Source organism: Corylus avellana, chromosome 2, assembly GCF_965113065.1.
Source record: "Corylus avellana chromosome 2, dhCorAvel1.hap1.2, whole genome shotgun sequence".
NCBI lineage: Eukaryota > Viridiplantae > Streptophyta > Magnoliopsida > Fagales > Betulaceae > Corylus > Corylus avellana.
Window position 1 is genome coordinate 40,910,002 of NC_142491.1, and position 21,272 is coordinate 40,931,273.

Sequence of the window (21,272 nt, forward strand, 5' to 3'; positions counted from 1 at the left end):
TTGGGGCCGTGATTCACAGCACGCCAGGCTAATTTTTCTTTTTTCTTTTATTTTTTAATATTAAAAAAAATTGCCGGCACGTTGTGTTTAGCTTCACCCTCTTAGTTGTATGACAACGTATAGTGTTACTCTTTTTGTTTATGAAAACAGAAAAATGTTTTTTGCTGAGCTGAGAGGACAATTCATTCCTTGGCCATGTTTCTTTTAATTTATGGGTCTTGATTTTTCATTTGCATGACTTTCTCAATTGTCTTTGGCTTTGTAAAAGGAAATTATCAAAATTTTACTTTCTCAATTGTCTTTTTAGTGGGTTTACAATTGTAAAATGCTTGATATAAATGTCGGCAATACATGAGATGTGAGTCATAAAAGAAAAGGGAGTGTATGTTTCACAACAAAAAAAAAAAAAAAAATTGCCCAATCATAGATACTATAGCGGATTTTTAATTTTATTTTTTAATTTTATTTTTTGGGTTTCTTCGATTTTGTGAAATATACGTGAAGATAGGGTTTGATTTGATACAATATTTGGGAAGTTTGTCCATCAATTTGTAATATGTTAACCCACGAGGATAATTAAGTTTCATTTGGATGGGAGCTTAATAAGGGTTTTTCTAAACCTTATGTTTCAAAAGTGCTTTTCATTTGTTTTAAAAAATGGCCAAGAATTACGGTAGGACAGTTTATGAATGAACTAAAAAGAGAGTAATCAACCTTAAATTGGAGGGCTTAGAAAAAAAATAAAGCTTAAATTGGAGGAACCGAGTGTCAAGTAAAGCAACATATAGCTTAGAGGAAAAAATTGAGCATTTATTTTTAGAACATTTTTATATGAAGATACAAGAAGTTTTCTACAAGTGTTTTATGTTTTGTGTTTGAAGAATATTTTTAAAAATGAAAATTGGAAAGGCATCTGAAAACACTATGTTTGAAAACTATTTATTTTAAGCTTTTAAACAACAGAAAAAATAAATGCTAAATTCACTTATCTAATAAGATTGTCACAAGTTTGTGAACAACATACAAAGTCATTAGAGAAAAAAAAAATGATACTATGTAAACTATTATACTACTGTTATACAATCAACACTTGTAAAAAGAATTTTTTTTAAAAAAAATGTTAGTTTTCACTGTCACATCATCATAATTATATAACAGTCGTATAATAGTCTATTAAATAGTATTACTCTTTAGAAAATACATGAGATCCACTATATATAGGAATTTAAAAATGAAAAATAAATTTGGTCTCTCATTCATGCTAATTCTGATTCGATTCATAAGAGAAACCAAGTCCACCCACCTGCCATGTTAGACTCCTCTCATTCATACCTTATTACCTTACCTTCAACCAATTGTGTCCCTCTTGGTTAACTAGAAAACAAAGACATCTCATCTGGACTTGGTCTTGATATATGTTGATGGAGGATAAAAGTTTAATCTATGTCAAGGACTTTGAATATCACTAGTATTTATTCTTTTTAAAAAGAAAAGAGTAAAGGCAACATAGACTAAATCATGGTAAAGGAGTCTACTGTCACTGTGTATCATGATAACAACCTGCATGAGAGCAAGCAATAAATTATACTGTCATGGAGACTTTTGGCAATTGAAAAAGAGTTTCATAATGATGAAAAAGATACTAAAGCAGCTAGGAAAAAAGCCTCCTTGTATTAATCTTTAGTGAAACATAAAAAGCACTCAAAAAAGAAAAGAAAAAGCACAAGCACAGTGGAAAGAGAGAGGATGTGCTCTACTTTGATGATTTTTTTTTTTTTTTTTTTTTTTTGTTTACAAGATTTTCTTGGATGATTTTTTTTTTTTTTTTTCCTGAGCTAATAAGGCAATTTTCTTTAGAGGAAATTACAAAATTTAAAGCTCAGTCATGCCATCACCTAAAATGAAACCTACAAACTCCAAAGAGAAAAATAGTTTTTTTTTTTATTTTTTTGGTTGGGGTTGGGAAAAGTAGATGAACAAGTCCAATTTTGTCAAATACATTGAGAATGGTCCTTTGGATAGTTCGGGCAAACATCATTATTGGGGCCACGTTGGAACAACCAGGCTGACCTGACGCACAAGCATTTTGAACTATAAGAAGACGAAATAGACAACGTCATGTATACAATTTCTCTCATTCAGGCCCTTCCATAAGACAAAAGTATTAATTACACAATAAAGGAGAAAAGATACACTATATGCAAAGAGACAACCACTGAGTTTTCAACTAGGGCCCTGTCCTTTGTCTCGATGGGCAGCCTCTAAACATTCCTTGGCCCTGTGAACTTTCGACTGAACATAAAAGCTCCCATTCTTGGCATTCCTTTCAAACAATGTGTCATATTTCTGGATCATTTAAAAGGATCTTTAAGAATCTATGTCCACAAATGCCCAGAAAAAAAAAAAAAAAAAAGAAAGAAAGAAAGATAAATATACAAGAAATACCTGACCTTCATAATCTCCTCCCAAGCGGTTTGCTCGGAGACGCCAAGAATCTGCCTGGCTTCTTGCTCTGTCATTCCTTTGCTTGCTCTACGGACAGTGTTTTGTAATGTTTCTTGGGCGACACCAGATTTTGAGGCATCTGTAGAATACCGCATACAACTAATTCAGGGCATGTATAAACATCTTAAATCATTACAATAAATTATTTGGTGGTTGTGCAGGCATCACAAAAGTTGCTCAATCTTTTGAGAACCTTATAGATGGCTAAATCTTATGGATTTTGCTGAAGTTTGAGTCTTGTAAAGAACCAAGCTTCGTTGGGTTCAAAGACCACTCCAGCACAGCTCACATTCAGATGCTTGACTAAATTGTTCCTGAATATATTGTTCTAATGGAGTCTGATCAAATTCTTCACCATTAGAATGATCAGCACTTTGATAAGAGCACTCTTTGGAAGATTTTTCAAATCTTGCTGCAAAATCTTTGGTCACTAGGATCTTTTCCTGAGTCTCACTTTTGGACATTTACCTTTTTTAAAATAATAATAATAATAATAACAATAACAACTGAACAATGGAGTATATAGGAAAAATCAGCTATATGAAACCTATATCACCCCTTCCACTCTAATTAAGGATTACATCTTCACTAGAACTATAAGCCATCACGTCTCTTTAAATAAATTTGACACTTTTTTTAATTGCTAAAACAATACACAACCTTTATTCATCTTCCCCTTGTCCTTGGGGAATTTTCAATTTTAACTCTTTTTTCACAGCCTCAAAACACAATTGTTTGTTCCCAAAAACAAGAACACGTCCTTCTTCATCTCCCTCTTCTGCAACTGGCACTTTCAACTTGAACCAGATCATCCAAAGGTGCATTTTCAGAGAAGACTGCAATTTAATAATTTTACTAGCAGGTTTTCTAACGCCACGCTGTGACTAATTACAGACAAGAAAAAAAGTGATTGCTGCAATCTGGTGGTTGGTGGAAAGGTAGACCTCCTGAGCTTTGTCATTAGAGGAAGATGAAGAAGTATGCAGTTGACCTTTCTTAATTCTCAAAGATGGCTAGATTTACTCCCTTGCCTTGGCCCACTCCAGGCGCATGAAATAAATAAAAAACCAGACAAATAGAGGACAAACAAATACTATCTATGAAAATAATTCGTTAAAAACATATATGACTGCCAGATTTAGTCCCCGGAACTAAACTTCTGCAATTCTGAGATCAAGTTGTTCAGAATATATATAACTATGGTATCAGTAAAGATTCCCTTCCACTGCCTCTTGTGCATACCTAGCAGCCTATACCGTAAAGAACCACTATCTTATAATGACAGATAAAAACAGATAGTAAGTGGCAAAACTGTGAAAGCATGCGAAGTATGAAAGACATAAGAAAACCTCAAAGTTTAAAAACAGCTCTCTTTGAATTATTAATCTTATATAACATGAAGTGTTGGTAAAGGAAATGGCTACAACAGATTCTACCCCATAAGCTAACACATTTCACACTTCAAATTTCACCTTTCAGCACGAAGTTAATAAGCATTGACGATAATATGTGATTGATTGAAATTAAATATGACAGTTGATGAAACCCTTTTTTTTGGGCATAGAATAAGGAATAAAAGTTTTATTAGAAAGAGGAAAGACCTTATGCATACAGGATGTGTATATAAAACAGATGACGAAACATACATTGGAAAATCTAATACTAGCCCCTGCTAAGCCATGAAAAGACAGACAGAGAACCAACTAAGGTTCTTCAGAAATATACAGGAAAGAAATAGGAAACTGATGGTGGGAAGAAATAATGAATTGCAATGGAAAGTAGTCATTTTTCATGCGGTAAGAGTATGTGTATAACTGCATATGGTAATCTATTGCACACGCCCCTCATTAGCCATTTACAGGGCATTCTCAAAAGCTATTATTGGAAGTTTTTCTCAAAATAGGCCGCTTTTAGGAATTTTTATGAGGTAAATGTTTTTGTTATCAAAAACACTGACAAACTAACAACTGAAAAAAGTAAAATTCATTCTCATTCCCATTGTGAAAGCAGTTTTTTTAAATTTGTTTCATGAGAAGCAAATCAAAGACACCATAAGATTCAATGAAATGGCCATGTGATATGATTTCTTCTAAGACTCCTATTGGCATAATGGAAAATTATCCCTAATGGGAAGACAATTTAGGTATAAAAATTTATACTGTCCTAATTATCCAAGTATCTCAAATTTCATACTAAAATATTCGTGGAAATAAACCGAGAATTCAAAACAATGGCAGCTTTACTATGCACACAGCTACTTCATGAACATATCAAACGTTTAAATAATAATTATAATCTAATACTTCTTGGATACTCTTAAATTATCAAATACACCTAAAAAATTGGGATATTATCTTTGACTGTAAACAGGAATGTAGTCGTAGATTTGACATAGGAAAGAGATATAACACAATATTACTTCTATAATAGACAAATATAATTCAAGAACCATACGGAATTGGAGCCATGACCATATCCTCCACCCCTTGTTGCAAGGGGGGAGATGCCATTTGGTCTAAAACAACTAACAATTACATTGAGTCTGACAAGGTTGGCGTAATAACTGAAAAATATTTAAAAACTAGTACAAAGTTTACAATATTTTAAACATATATATTTATGACTTTTTTTTTTGCAAGTACATTCCATTATATAAAAAAGAAAATGGGTTACAATGGACCAAAAAAATCTAAGAGGGGTGGGCTTCCCAACAAGCAGCCCAAACATAAGAAACAGTGCCAAAACGGTAAACTTAAAACAGGAAATGAGTCCATAAATGATCTCAAAGGGACCATAAACGACCCAGTCCTTTACATCTTGGGCAAAAGCCAAGAAAAGGGCCACATAAAGCGGTATAGCACCAAAACAGAGGACGAATAGGGGCATAACCCTCGCAAGACCCTTTAACCCTACCTAAACCTCTAAAAAGGGGGACATAGGCAGAGGCATGACCTTCGAAAAACCCTTCAACCCTATTCTAATCTCTGTTAGGTAACAACAACAACCATTGGAAGGTGATTGAGGAGGGAAAGGCACTGCTGAAATCAGGGCATAATTTGTCATCAAGAAGTTACAAACTCCGGATGCAAAAGTCTCCACCAACATATAAAACCGAATGATACAGGGAGACAAACCAACAAACAGCAACAATAAATGCAAAAATACAAAATAATAACAGAAATACAAGCTTCACACCAATAATTTATTAATTACTATGTCACAGTCAACCTTTAAAAGAGTTTGTCCTCTCTCACATTATATTTTGGAAATTATATCCTTTTATCATAAAATTATTTTCCTAATTCTTTTTATGGATGACAACTATAATGACCCAAAGAAAACACTAGCCACATCTGCGCTCACTCTAAAAGGACTTTTCAAGTTGTAATTGGAGGCTCCTTAGAATTGTTTATAAAGCTCAATCTCACCAAGTAACGAACCAATATTAGACTTGGCACTCATGAACACCTTTATAATCCACCCACTCAATGTGAGCAATTCATCTTCACAATGGGAAGAATCCCCACGGTTTATGTCACAATCTCCCCCGCTTAAATCCCTGACGTCCTTGTCAAGGCCCATGCCATGCAATGCCTCTTAATAGATTACTTTGATACCATTACAACCCAGAGAAAACGACAATCACATATGCCCTATCACTTAGTCAAGTTGTAATTAGAGCTCCTTAGAATCACTTATAAAGCTCAATATCACATAGTAAAGAATCAATGTAAAACTTAGCATCCATGAACATTTTTATAATCTACCCACTCAATGTAGGCAATTCATCTTCACAATGATGAACTAACTTTCTAGGATGTCACAATAGCTATGAGTAGATTCCTCACGGTTGATAATCTTAGAAGGCGGAGTTTCACTATTGTAAATTGGTGTTGCCTATGTAAAAAGAATGGGAAGACTGTAAATCACCTTCTCATTCATTGTGAGTACACTAAATATCTTTGGCACTTGGTGCTCAGCTTATTCAGAGTTTCGTGGGCTATGCTTAACAATATCTTAGAAATGCTTCATTGTTGGAACATCGAAGGATGGAGACATCCCAAAGAGGCCATCTAAAAAGTTACCCCTGCTTGCTTAATGTGGAGTATTTGGTGAGAAAGAAATCAACATCTATTTAAGGATTGTGAGTCCAATTTGCTTTCTTTAGAATCCTCTTTTTTGAGATCTCTTTTGGATTGGGTTGTAGTCTCTGTTGATTACTTATCAAAAAAAAACTTCTCCTGATCAAATCTTGTAGAGCTGATTAATTTTTTAGATTGTAGAACTATAACATGATGGTCACTGTATACTTTTCGGGTACGAGGGCTTTGGCACCGTTTGGCAAACCCCACACCCCCCTTCCCCTCCCCTTATTTTCACTTCTCATAAAAAAAATCATCTTTTCAAAACTACTTTTTTTCACTTTTCTCTCACATAGGTCAACTTATTTCACTTTTATATCACTTCTTATTACTACTCAAACAAAAAACTCACAATAAAAAGGTTTACCAAACACACACTTTGCCCTTTTCTTTCAATAAAATTATTATTTATAAAAAAATAATTAAAACAAAAAACTAGACCAAGCACAAATAAAATTATAAACGGAGCTTTCACTTTCTCTAAAAATGTTACAAGTGACAATCAATAAATAAAAGAGATTGCACCATCGGGCTGTCTCCATTACCAAATAGTATTATTATTAGACCTTTAAAGTTTAAACCCCCTAATCATGGACAAAATATGATCACATGAGCCACAACTTCAAATATAAGAATTGACTCTAGCAGCAACTTATCACATATAACAATAAAGATAGAAATAATAACAATTAGAAAAAGAAACAAAAAATAAAAAAGGAAACCATGAGATAGATACAATGCTAAGCATTAAGTTCCTACTTACTTGCAAGTGCTTGGCGGTAAGCCTGAACGAAAGCCCTTGCTAACACACCAGAGCCCATCACAATTAAGTTAGCAAGAATCTTTGCAGCCTGTGCAAAATAGATACATAAATAAATTAACAAGTCAATGTAATAGAAAAGTCAATGATCAAGGCTTTGTAAGCAAGAAAAATGATTGTAGATCCTAAACATTAATTTTCTCTCTCTCTCTCTCTCTCTCTCTCTCTCACACACACACACACACACACATTTATGCACAAAATGTTTAAGCTTACAAATTTCCCATTCCCTAACTCTTATGATACCTTTGTTAAGAGCCACTTTTTTCGATCCCATAGGTATCATACCAAATCCCATCAATACAATCGCTTTTCCAGAAATACATGAATGATTGATTATGAGACCGTGTAAATGGAACTTATTCTTAAATGAATGAAGAGTAGGTTTCGAACCCAGATGAAGTTCTAACCATCTGTCAAAGAAAAAAGAGGACCGAAACATGCCACTGAAGAGGCTCTACTGAGACAAAGATGGACTGTCAAGAACGTACATGGACCTCGAGCTTGAGGACTAATTTATCCGATAAAAAGACCCACTTGTCATATAACTATTGTATTAAAAGATATATCACTAAACTCTCTGAGGAAGAGGCGAAACATAATCAACTTGAATTCAGGACAGCTATTCGAACTAGATATGACCCCAAAACAACAGGGGTCAACGTCGGCCAATGAGACAATGGGGGATACGCTTCATCGTTGAGAGGGAGTTACCGTATTATTAGTATAGCGTTTATCTTTTTAACCATAGGTATTCTTTCATCTAAGCTAACGATATGAATATAGTAACATTTACAGACATCGCAGCAATAATCAAGGCCTTTAACACACCAAGAGCCAATAGCAAATCTAAAATCTCCGATAGTAACATGTAATGTACTAAGCTACAACGATGTTTGGTTCTTGAGAAATAAAGCCCTAAAACCTAAAGATCCGATTAATTATGATTCCTCGGAAAACAAAGATCCTTAGCTTAGCTTAACGAAACATTCCTTTTTTTAAAAATAAATTTTTTTAAAAAATACAACGCTTCCTGCCAGTTTATTCTCCGTTGCTGGGTTTTCTCAGCAACCAAACAGAAAAAAACGGTAAAAGATGGAATCAGAAGAAGAGAGGAGATGAGAGGAACATACCATAGCTGAAACGAATAGAATCGATATCTCTTATGAGCTGCGGTTAGGGTTCCCGAAATGTTCGCGATGAGAGTTTTGGAGGAGGAGAGATTTTCGTAGGGGTTTTAGAGAGGGAAAGAAACGGAAACTCCTTGCTGGAAATGCTAAACAGGTCGAGCTGGGGCTAGAAGGATCCAACGTGATGGTTGGACGCGTGTGTTGTAAGAGCAAAGTAGCAATACGACGGCGCTTCATAGTTCCTTTTAATTGAAATGGGTTTGGGCCTTGAGAAAGCACATAAGGACCATCAGGATTGATAGAATAGAGCCTATGACCCGTCAAATATAATTATGTGAGGCCCAAAGTTGTCCAAGCCATTCAAAAGGTGTCAAAAGTGCAGCTGGACTGGCATCCAACGCAAGCCATTGTTTGTTTTAGAAAACATTGAAGACAACCTAATTTTTGAAAAATACTAGATCTACAATTTATTTATACTTCTTTTATAATTTGCTTGCACATCCCTCTCCCATCTTAATGGGACGATGGAGGGTATCCATCGGTTTTTAATTTTTAATTTTTTTTTTCTCTTTTAATAAAGGTTAATAGGTACTGTCACATCAATTCAGTGAAATTGAAGTTATAAAAGCTACTCATTTTAGCATAACAGCTATAACTGCTTTAGCTCAAACCAGCTATGGTTGCTTAACCATCCCGCCATTCCTGCCTTGAGGAATAGGGTAAGGGATGCCCTAATCTTTTCTCTCCCTTCCCCTCCCTTACACGTAGGTACCTATGTATTAATTGGCGAGCTACTATATCTTAACCCTTGCCTTAACCTTTAGCTCTCCTAATTTGACCAGGTCACCATGAGTAGGACTTTTAAATGTTGACGTGACTTCAATCTCACGATAATACCTAAAAAAATAAATAAAATAAAATAAAATAAAAAATGTTGTTGACTAGTCATAGGTCTTGATTTTTTTTTTTTTTTTTTTTTCACTCATCTAATGATCACATCTCACAGTTTAGCATCCTTTATTCGATTCCTAATCTCCAGTGGAAAACAACAAACACAAGTTGCACTAAATAATATGAAATTTATTTGAGAAAAAATGGTTTTCATCGGTGCTAGTCCAATGATTATACATTTATATTCCTTTGGCACCTTCTCTCTTTGATGCTTTTTCTGTCGTACGTACAAAAGGAACAACATATTATGAAAGTGATAAATATATATATATAGAATTTCACCAATACATTTATTTATTAATTTCCTCCATTGATGAGTTGAAAAGGTCGGAGCCCCATTTGGACGGCATATGGACCAAAATCCGAATTGATTTTTGAAAATCACATACAAGAAAGAAAATATAGAACAGGACAACGATGTTCTAACTATCTCATAAATTTTAAGGTACACGTGGAGAGTGGTGGAGTAGTAACAGACCAATTCCACATACAACTGCTATACACAGGAAGAATATTTGCACCCGCAGATGCAGATGGGCAGAAGCACCAAGATTTCAACATTGCGGGGCCGTCAACTTTAGACTTTTTCATGACCTTGTAATGCATGGCAAATGATGATGATGGCGACTTTCCAGCTGTGGCTCACCTGCTACAGAAGAATTATGGATATATATATAACCCCAGAGCAGGTTCATTCATTTTCCATCCCAAAAGTCTCACTCGTATTAAAATCCGACATGTTTATGGTGATTGTGGGCAACAAGGGCCACCGTGTACGAAACCAATGTGCAAATTTACAATCAACAATTATGAGCATTAACTATTGTCTGAAACTTATTCAATACAATTATCACATGATCAAATTGTTAGTAATATGTCGTTAAGAGGTAGCTTAATCGGTTAGGTCCACACTTAATGAAGTGGAGGTTACTAGTTCAAATCTTTCTTTCCTCTCTTGTGCAGACATGTCAAAAAAAAAAAAAAAATTGTTAGTAATATAGACAATAATATAAGAAATTCACGTGTTTTGATTTGTTATCGGTAAATTAATCTAGAATTAGTTTGCAATAATTTATTATTTGAATGGTTAATAATTTGGAGAGATAAATGTTATATTGATAAGGGAATAGGAAAGCCATCCATCCCACTAGCTAGCCTAGAAGTAGCTGCAACCTACTTTGCCTATGGATAAAGATGAAAGCTAAGAGACCAATTATGAATAAAGCTTCAGCATATTTTTCACACACTTTTTGCGATTATGTTCTTTTATGGATTATATATATTGAATTTCGTACACTTTTACTTTTCTTGCTTTTTCTCATGAGACGTGGAGATACGCTTCAACATCCACTCATTATCCACTTAGCTACAACATTCCAAAGATGTCACCCCAGCAGAATTGTCTTTTCTTTAGGGCACTTACCCTTTCCACAGAAGGCAGTAACCCTTAAGAGGTGGAGTGATTGATTGCTGAATGCTGCCGATATATATATGTGTTGGATGGAAATCGGGAATATATATGTTGGATGGAAATCGGGAAGGAAAAGAACAATTTAAGCACGTATAACAGAGTGAAAGAAGCTGGGTTGGAAGCTTCTGTGAAGACTTAGGAGTCAACAGTAGTGGGAGGGTTGCATGCGTCATTTTAACGTAGGAAGGAAAAAGAAAGAGATAATATTGTAACAGAAATATCTTAATTTATTGAGGATAATCTGATTGCACAAAGCACAAGGAATTCCAACGAACAAATAAGCACAATAAATAGAAACCCAATCATCCCCCCGGCAGTACTCTATACAATTCATAAATGACTAGATGAAACCCCCCTAAGATATTACCGAGTGGAAACTTTTAAAATATAAAATCAAAATCAAACGTGGCAGGCTGCTGGCATATCCAAATCCGAGTCATCATATAATTTAATTTTTCGAACCCCCCTTCCTAATCCGGTTTTCATCGTGTAATCCTTTGAGGCCACTCCCATTTGAATAGAATAAGATTGTAATGTGCAACAAGGCCACCAGAGAAGTAGAAGCGATCTTATTGAATGAACTTGGATTGGATGCTTGATTCATGTATCTTTCTCTAATTGAGCCTTCCTTTATTGCATTCTTTAAACTAAAACCTGCATGTGAAAATCAAGAGTATATATGAGATTACTTACAATAAATTGAACTTGTAAACATAAATTTTAGTGGAAATATTGAACTTACATGATTGGTGTTGGAACGTGGTGAGCTTATGGAGCCTAGTAGTGAGTTGGAGGTGGAGGTGATGCGTAAATGTAGACAGGTGGTGGAGGAGATTTCTCGGGTGGAGGTGGGGACTTGTACTCATATGGTGGTGGAGACTTCTCAGGTGGTGGCGGGGACTTGTACTCATATGGTGGTGGAGAAGACTTCTCCGGTGGTGGGGGAGACTTGTACTCATATGGTGGTGGAGGGGAATGCACCGGCGGTGGTGGGGACTTGTACTCATATGAAGGAGATTTCTCCGGTGGTGGTGGAGACTTGTACTCATATGGTGGAGGAGACTTCTCAGGTGGTGGTGGGGACTTGTACTCATATGGTGGTGGAGGGGAGTGCACTGGTGGTGGGGGAGACGTGTACTCATATGGTGGTGGTGGAGGAGACTTGTAAATGTAAGGTGGTTCATGTACCGGTGGTGGTGGTGACTTGTAGACGTATGGTGGTGGGGGAGGAGACTTGTAAATGTATGGTGGTTCGTGAACCGGTGGTGGGGGAGACTTGTAGAGGTAAGGTGGTGGTGGTGGTGACTTGTAGACATATGGTGGTGGGGGAGGAGACTTGTAGATGTAAGGTGGTTCATGTACCGGTGGTGGTGGTGACTTGTAGACGTATGGTGGTGGGGGAGGAGACTTGTAAATGTATGGTGGTTCGTGAACCGGTGGTGGCGGTGACTTATAGACGTAGGGTGGTGGGGGAGGAGACTTGTAAATGTATGGTGGTTCGTGAACTGGTGGTGGTGGAGACTTGTAGACGTAAGGTGGTGGGGGAGGAGACTTGTAGACATAAGGTGGTGGCGGTGGTGACTTGTAGACGTAGGGTGGTGGGGGAGGAGACTTGTAAATATAAGGCGGTTCATGTACCGGTGGTGGGGGAGGAGACTTGTAGACGTAGGGTGGTGGGGGAGGAGACTTGTAAATGTAAGGTGGTTCGTGAACTGGTGGTGGTGGAGACTTGTAGACGTAGGGTGGTGGGGGAGGAGATTTGTAAATGTAAGGTGGTTCGTGAACTGGTGGTGGTGGAGACTTGTAGACGTAGGGTGGTGGGGGAGGAGACTTGTAAATGTAAGGTGGTTCATGTACCGGTGGTGGTGGTGACTTGTAGACGTAGGGTGGTGGGGGAGGAGACTTGTAAATGTAAGGTGGTTCATGTACCGGTGGTGGTGGTGACTTGTAAACATAAGGTGGTGGAGGAGGAGACTTGTAAATGTAAGGTGGTTCATGTACCGGTGGTGGTGGAGACTTGTAGAGGTAAGGTGGTGGTGGTGGTGACTTGTAGACGTAGGGTGGGGGGGGAGGAGACTTGTAAATGTAAGGTGGTTCATGTACCGGTGGTGGTGGTGACTTGTAAACATAAGGTGGTGGAGGAGGAGACTTGTAAATGTAAGGTGGTTCATGTACCGGTGGTGGTGGAGACTTGTAGAGGTAAGGTGGTGGTGGTGGTGACTTGTAGACGTAGGGTGGTGGGGGAGGAGACTTGTAAATGTAAGGTGGTTCATGTACCGGTGGTGGTGGAGACTTGTAGAGGTAAGGTGGTGGTGGTGGTGACTTGTAGACGTAGGGTGGTGGGGGAGGAGACTTGTAAATGTAAGGTGGTTCGTGAACCGGTGGTGGTGGAGACTTGTAGACGTAAGGTGGTGGTGGTGGTGACTTATAGACGTAGGGTGGTGGGGGAGGAGACTTGTAAATGTATGGTGGTTCGTGAACCGGTGGTGGTGGAGATTTGTAGACATAAGGTGGTGGTGGCGGAGACTTGTAAATGTATGGTGGTTCATGGACTGGTGGCGGCGGAGACTTGTAGACGTAAGGTGGTGGGGGAGGAGACTTGTAAATGTAAGGTGGTTCGTGGACGGGTGGTGGTGGAGATTTGTAGATGTAAGGTGGTGGGGGAGGAGACTTGTAAATGTAAGGCGGCTCGTGAACCGGTGGTGGTGGAGACTTGTAAACATAAGGTGGTGGGGGAGGAGACTTGTAAATATAAGGTGGCTCGTGAACCGGTGGTGGTGGAGACTTGTAGACGTAAGGGGGTGGAGGAGGAGACTTGTAAATATATGGTGGTTCATGAACCGGTGGTGGAGGAGACTTGTAAACATAAGGAGGTGGTTTGTATATGGGCTTGGGCTTCTCGCACTCCTTGTAAGGTTTCTTTGGAGCATAGGCAAATGGCTTGGCTGACAGCACAACCTCGTACTTGTCCTCAGACTTGACCTTGAGCTTTGCACCCTTCTTGCCCCAATGCAGGTCAGTGGGGATGTTGCAGGGCGAATCTTTGGGTGGCGCGTGGAGCTTGGCCTTGCAGGCCTTTACTCCTCCGTACTTCTCGTAGGCAAAGCCTTCAACTGTGATGCTAAACTTGCCGTTGATCTTGGTGGTGCCATAGGCCTTGATCTCCTTCTCGCCTGCTTTGCAAGTCACCTCCACTACGGCACCTGCTCCATCAAGTAATAAGACAATTCAACGCCAATCATGTTAGCATCGGTCGCTTTCCAACGTTAACTAAACATATGACATATCCAATCACCTACTACAATAACTAATTATTGTGTTTGCAACAAGGTTTAATAAAAACATGTGGGTTTGGAGCCTTATTTACACAATGTTCAAAAAGACTATATTACCCTCCTTTCACAATGGTTTGAGGTCTACATGCAGTAAGGGCAATCGTGGGATGTAGTACACATCACCAACAATATGAACATATCTTGATCTTTATCTTCGTATTTTCAAAAATTGGTGCTGTCGCATTTGAAAGATCATGTTCACCAAGCTTTTTCTTCTTCTTTAAAAATAAAAAATAAAAAAAATAATAATGAATAATGAATAGGGAGGGCGATGAAAAAAAAGTGACAAGTAGTGTACCTTTGAGATGCTTCTTGTCGTGTGACTTGATAGGATAGTCCCAGTCATAGCATCTGTAGCAATAGACTTTTCCAACGACCTTGACTATCAATGGGTGGTGATGAACAGGTGGAGGTGGAGAGATGTAATGGTAAGGAGGAAGTTCTTTGGGTGGTGGTGGTGGAGATTTGTAGTAGTATGGTGGAGGAGAGTGTACAGGTGGTGGGGGAGATTTGTAGTAGTATGGTGGTGGAGAGTGTACAGGTGGTGGAGGAGATTTGTAGTAGTAAGGTGGTAGAGGGTGTACAGGTGGTGGAGGGGATTTGTAGTAGTATGGTGGAGACTTGGCCGGAGGTGGAGGGGATTTGTACTCATAAGGTGGTGGAGAGTGAACAGGTGGTGGTGGGGACTTGTATTCATATGGTGGTAGGGAATGCACCGGTGGTGGGGGAGACTTGTACTCATATGGTGGTGGAGGAGATTTCTCCGGTGGTGGTGGGGACTTGTACTCATATGGTGGTGGTGGAGAGTGAACTGGTGGTGGGGGAGACTTGTATTCATATGGTGGTAGGGAATGCACCGGTGGTGGGGGAGACTTGTACTCATATGGTGGTGGTGGAGAGTGAACTGGTGGTGGGGGAGACTTGTATTCATATGGTGGTAGGGAATGCACCGGTGGTGGGGGAGACTTGTACTCATATGGTGGTGGTGGAGAGTGAACTGGTGGTGGGGGGGACTTGTATTCATATGGTGGAAGGGAATGCACCGGTGGTGGGGGAGACTTGTACTCATATGGTGGTGGAGGAGATTTCTCCGGTGGTGGTGGGGACTTGTACTCATATGGTGGTGGTGGAGAGTGAACAGGTGGTGGAGGAGACTTGTATTCATATGGTGGTAGGGAATGCACTGGTGGTGGGGGAGACTTGTACTCATATGGTGGTGGAGGAGATTTCTCCGGTGGTGGTGGAGATTTGTACTCATATGGTGGTAGAGAATGCACCGGAGGTGGGGGAGACTTGTACTCATATGGTGGTGGAGGAGACTTCTCCGGTGGTGGTGGAGACTTGTACTCATATGGAGGTGGAGGAGATTTCTCCGGTGGTGGTGGGGACTTGTACTCGTACGGTGGTGGTGGAGAGTGAACCGGTGGTGGGGGAGACTTGTACTCATATGAAGGAGACTTCTCCGGTGGTGGTGGAGACTTGTACTCATATGGAGGTGGATGAGATTTCTCCGGTGGTGGTGGAGACTTGTACTCATATGGTGGTGGGGGAGAGTGAACCGGCGGTGGAGGTGACGTGTACTCATACGGTGGTGGTGGTGGAGAAGAATAAGGGTAAGCATCTCCAGAGACAGAACCTACACTGCTTGCAACAAGAAGCAAGCCCAAAGCAATGAACATTTGAGGCCAAAGACGACCCCCAAAGGGGTCGAGCCCTGCAATCGTCATGGGTTGTCGGAAACCCCCACTGCCCTCCGCCAATGTGTCAGAGCCTCACAGACTTTTTCTCTGGAAAAGTAGTGGAGCGCCTGAGAGATGCTTCTACCCGGGCCCGAGAGGGGGTGTGGGTTTTTTGATGACCAAAGGCATGCAGGAAATTGTATTTATAATAAAAGCGAGTTTGTTGAGGGAGAGCTGTCAGAAGGGACCTATTCAAAAATTATTTCTTTTTATTTTGATTAATTCAACAAATGGAGTTGTCTACTTGTCTTGCTGGCCTTCAATTTTAAACACCATTTTCATTTTTCAACGCTCGAGGCAGCCCCGGTTGGCCGAGGCCCAGTCGCCCCAACTACGTGTCTTTTTTACATATTCAAGTTATATATATATTCCAAAAAAAATATTGTTACTTCTAAGCATTGTTAAGCTATTTTCTACGGTAACCATAGAAAGTCTTTGAGTTTCTGTACACTACTGGCACCCACTACCTTTCGATCTAATCAACAAGAAGAAACATGCCATAATTTCCAGTCCGAAAGCTTGAAAAGTAAAAGAATGCTGATGATTTCCCAAGGATCTTAACCAGTTGGTGTGTTCTGGATCCTTCTCTTTTTTTCTTTTTTCTTTTTTTGAAATATTATCATGAGCTCTATCTTAATTGGACTTTATGGTTACTTCAAAAAAAATTATAAAAAAAAAGACTTTAGGAAATTGGGTACAAGATATTTTCAAGTGAAATTGAGAGGGACTAGAGACCATTTCATAGGAGATGTGTTTGATGTCATGTTTTTTGTCATCTTTTTTAAAAATCTAACATGAAATTTGTGAGACACGTTTTAGGGTTTTACAAATTCAATGATGAATATAAGAGATGGACAAAAGATAGGTAAGAGAATAAAGTTAAGCGTTTCTCATTTCATTGTTCATATTAAACTTTATGGCATTTAACGATATACATAAACACCACATCATTTAAAAATGTTATATAACTTAAGAACAGAGACAACAATGTTAAATGCTGTAAAATCTAATATATACCATAAAATTGTTTCTGATCCTATTTATTCCCACAAATCAAGGTAAAAACATCTAAGATTCCTTATACATGCAATAATGTATCCACATATCTACATTAATTCTTTTTTTTTAATTATTAATATTAAAATTGGGCAACACTTGGATCTAGATTTGGCTTCATTTTATCATTTAGTTTGGTAGACTATTTGAAAACTAGGGGCTGGAATAAGCAGTACTCCTGATTGGACTGGCGGCTCTGTATTTGTTCACCAAATTGTTCATAAAAAAAAAGGAGTAGATCAGTAGAGAATACTCTCCTAATCATGGAGCCCTTTTCCCACCATTTTCACAATAAACATGTTTATGGCCCTGAGGATAAACCAAACTCTCTACATATTCTGCTGCAAGTGCATGTGATCTCTCAATTATTAGTCATGTGATCCCAATCAAGTGGCATTGCAGCCTTTGTGGGATTTTGAGCTGCATTCAAGAGCAAGAAAAAAAAAAAGAATAAGTATTTTGGGGGTGAATTTGATTTCTTGCAAGAAATAATAAACTCAAGCTTCCTTTTGAACATGCAAATTCAGGTCCACAGGAATCCTAGACTTGAAATTTTCCCTGGACCACCCATCACTCAGAATTGCTCCCCTTTGTCGTAAACAGTGTGGATCATAGCCTATTTCCACAGGATTCTAAAGCTCCCCACCATTTCTTTGTCTTTCTTTCTCTTTTATTTATATTTCAACGTCTATTTGTGTGTGCATGATGTCGTGTCTTTGAAGTGACACGGGTACAAAATTTCCTGGATGTAACAGAAAATCATGTAATCAGATATATACTTCACCAGATGAAATTGTATATTCACATTTAAAATAGTTAAGTAGTTAAAATCAATATTATAATACTATTTGTTACACCAAGAAAAAGCAATTATATATAATTAACTAATCTTTTTAAATAAGACTTGCACATGGGAGAGTAACACCCACTCTTTAATCATTCATTTTCATTTTCATTTTCATTTTCCACCGACATCTCTTCCTAGTTTGTATATAGAGTACAAAACTTCCTGTACTTTTCTTCTTCTTCCTCTTCTTATTTTTTATGTGGGCATCAATAAAATAATGAAGAAAAGAGCACCATTTTCTGGCATCCGATGTTGCCTTTTTACTTTCCAATATTTACCCTAATACATTAAGAAAAATGTTAAAGGCTCAACTATTTTTCCTAATAAATGTTCAGCTTTTACTTTTTTTTTTTTTTGTAATTTATAAAAAAATGACATTATTATGAAAAAAAATATTATTTTTCATTTTTTTTAAATACCCAAAAAAAGACCAAAAATAAATATTATTGCTTTTTAAAAAAAAATTACAAAAGAAAACAAAAATTGAATATTTATTAGACAAAATAATCGAGTTTCTATCGTCTTCTAAAATAATCCATGATAGGGATGAAATCCGGCAGCCTTTGGTCAAAAGAATTTCATTAGGGTAAAAGATGTTTGCCAGCAAGCATATAGTATTTTCTACCTAAGCCCCTCTCTCTCTCTCTCTCTCTCTATGTCTCTATCTCAGTCAATGCCGTGTGATGACAAACCTTCAAAGGAAGGCCTAGTTAGAACTTTAAAGAAAGTGTGAGTGGTTGGGGTTGAGGAAATGTACACAGTCTCATCTTTTGATTTGTTTGAATAGTTTATTTTACTATTGTGATCACTGCTCAAGAAGCTAAAGAAGATATGGAATCATACATGCATATGATAGGCAAATGGGGACTAAAAACTATGACATTTTCAGTGGCTACTAAGGGTGAAGTCATCAAAGGGGGGCCAACCTATATATCTATATCTTATTTCTCAAAAAAAATCTAAGTTTAGGTGAAGGTTACCTAAACCTACAACCATTATTTGGCCTTTTGCTTTCCCCCCTTCTTTCCCCAATCTATATATAAACCATGTGATAGGTATTTATAAGGATAACTTACAGGCTTTAATTTTCTTGTCAAACTCCATAATTTCATTACAAAAAATGTTTATATATACATAGTTAACATTGTACTTAAGTTGAGTAGTGATTTTTGACACACCGGCGTGCTTGAACAGTAAGCATGCCGGTGTTAAAATATTATTTTATTTTATTTTTTTTACTGTTTAAATATTATTTTAATAATATTTTATAGTATTTTAACACCGATTCAAGTATGTCGGTGTGCCAAAAATCACTACTTACTTAAGTTATATGAGACACTTAAAATCGTAACATACCATCAAATATTGTACTTCAGTTATAGGTCGCCCATTCCATGACTCAACTACAAAGTTGCAACTCATTCGATCCCATACTCGACATGAAAAATGACTCTATACTAAATGATGCAAATTACATTAATAGAACCCACAATTGAAAACTGACTTATAAGAAAATGACGCCCAAAAGTTTATATATATATATATATATATATCTAATTAAGATTACACTTGAGCCATGTAAATCACTTTACTTTGAAACATCTCTTATTCCGTACTTCAAACTTTTGTTTTTTGTCAATTATATATCTTTTTTTATAGATATCTATATGGGACCTAGTTAGGTCAAAATCCTGAAACTACACAAAGAACAGACATATCCAATAATTGTTCTACTAAGAGTACTTTTGTCCATAAATTACGAAATTTATATGAAGTCGCAGAAAGTTTATTGCTAAATTTTCTTTTCTTTTCTTTTTTTCCTTCTTTTAAAATAATTATCATTTTCTATTTACAAATATTTTCCATATTATATCATTTAATATCTAGAAAACTCCATATGCTTTTGCATGAACAGAGGATGCAATTAAGATATTTATTCAGGACTAAATCTTACTTAATTATAGAAATTCAAGAAACAAAAAATACATTATCTTTACATTATCATCTACATTATTTATATATATATGAGGTTCCCGAAATAAATTTATTTTCGTTGATCTTTTCAATTATATATATATATATATATATATATATATATATATATTTGTTTTGAAAAGTTCAACTCCTTTCTATCTTTAGATAATTTATTTTAGCTAGGATGTTCTCTATATTTTTCATTGTAAAATTCTGATTTGTCCAAACCATATATATATATATATATATATATATATACATATATATATATATATATATATATTCTTTTTATTTATTTTGGATGAATTAATTGATATATTCTCAAATTTTCCAATAATTATTTGCTCAACGACTCACCGACTTCATTATCTAACTGGTCCATCTGTTCTCACATGGATGACAACATTATTCGCAGTTTGCTTAGGGAGGGTTCAGTAATGGGCAGCCTGGGTTGAGATTCTGCATGCATTAATAAACATTTCTTTATGATCCAAACCAAGAGATATTTTTATTAATTAGCTGTATATATTTTTTTTATTATTATTCCTTTTAATAACGGGTTCATATGCTTCATTCCTTGTTTAATTAATTGGAAAAATATGAAGCGTGCAAAGATGCACACAATTTTTATTTATAAACTGTGATTAATTATATATGAGAATACAGTGTTGCTTTGCTCATATATATAAGTAGTAATTAAATGGCGCCATGAACCGTTCAAGACGTGGACTTTTTTATTTTTCAATTTTAGGGTGATCAGATTGCAGATATTGACCTCACTAACTATTTGGTCCACTAGATCCCACTTGAAAGTAAACTAGAGAAAATGCTTATACGCGGTCGTTTTAAACTTGATGCACATGCAGTCTCTTTTATATATGAGATCCACGTACAGCTTGAGTATCCTGGGGTATATTAAAAAAAAAAAAAATCAAACAAAATCATAATATATTAATAATAATGCATGTGCAGTGGATACCCAGCCTCGTTTCGCATATGCATTTGGTAAGAGTGACAATTTGTGTTTGTGTATTGGATACGGGTTATGTTGAGGCATATGAGTACAAGTAAATGTGGCAATTCGTGTTCGCGTGTCGGGTTCGAGACATGTCTATAAGATTATATAGGTCAATCATAACCTAACTCATTTAATTAAACGAATCAAAACCATCAGCTCAAACTCTCTAATTTTGTATTGGGTTCGTGATCGGGTTTTCGTGTCATGTCAAAAATTATCTATTATTATGTTGCATGTCGGGTACGGATCGTATCGAAGCATGAGCATAAGATTATATAGGTCAA

General features: G+C 37.0%; 2 protein-coding genes across 2 annotated transcripts; both read right to left on the bottom strand.

Moving 5' to 3' along the window:
• Window positions 1-1,973: 1,973 nt before the first annotated feature.
• TXR1 (Protein Transporter, Pam16) lies at window positions 1,974-8,769 on the bottom strand. Its single transcript, XM_059578619.2, has 4 exons — window positions 8,601-8,769; window positions 7,411-7,498; window positions 2,451-2,584; window positions 1,974-2,346 (listed from the first exon to the last, which is right to left on the bottom strand). Exons 1-4 carry the CDS (start codon window positions 8,601-8,603, stop codon window positions 2,224-2,226), a joined length of 348 nt encoding a protein of 115 aa, XP_059434602.1. The 5' UTR covers window positions 8,604-8,769; the 3' UTR covers window positions 1,974-2,223.
• Window positions 8,770-11,220: 2,451 nt separating this feature from the next.
• On the bottom strand, window positions 11,221-16,223 carry LOC132188860 (uncharacterized). Its single transcript, XM_059603426.2, has 3 exons — window positions 14,653-16,223; window positions 11,762-14,222; window positions 11,221-11,673 (listed from the first exon to the last, which is right to left on the bottom strand). The coding sequence occupies exons 1-2, from the start codon at window positions 16,079-16,081 to the stop codon at window positions 11,797-11,799; spliced, it is 3,855 nt and encodes a 1,284-aa protein (XP_059459409.2). The 5' UTR covers window positions 16,082-16,223; the 3' UTR covers window positions 11,221-11,673; window positions 11,762-11,796.
• Between the last annotated feature and the right edge of the window lie 5,049 nt (window positions 16,224-21,272).

Excerpts from the sequence above, each read along its gene's own strand:
- LOC132188860 (XM_059603426.2), bottom strand. The coding sequence starts at position 16,081 with ATGACGATTGCAGGGCTCGACCCCTTTGGGGGTCGTCTTTGGCCTCAA. Across the intron at positions 14,223-14,652 it reads CGACAAGAAGCATCTCAAAG|GTGCCGTAGTGGAGGTGACT; the intron begins GTACACTACTTG and ends TTGATGGAGCAG.
- TXR1 (XM_059578619.2), bottom strand. Across the intron at positions 2,585-7,410 it reads TTACCGCCAAGCACTTGCAA|ATGCCTCAAAATCTGGTGTC; the intron begins GTAAGTAGGAAC and ends GGTATTCTACAG. Across the intron at positions 2,347-2,450 it reads CTTGGGAGGAGATTATGAAG|AAATATGACACATTGTTTGA; the intron begins GTCAGGTATTTC and ends TAAATGATCCAG.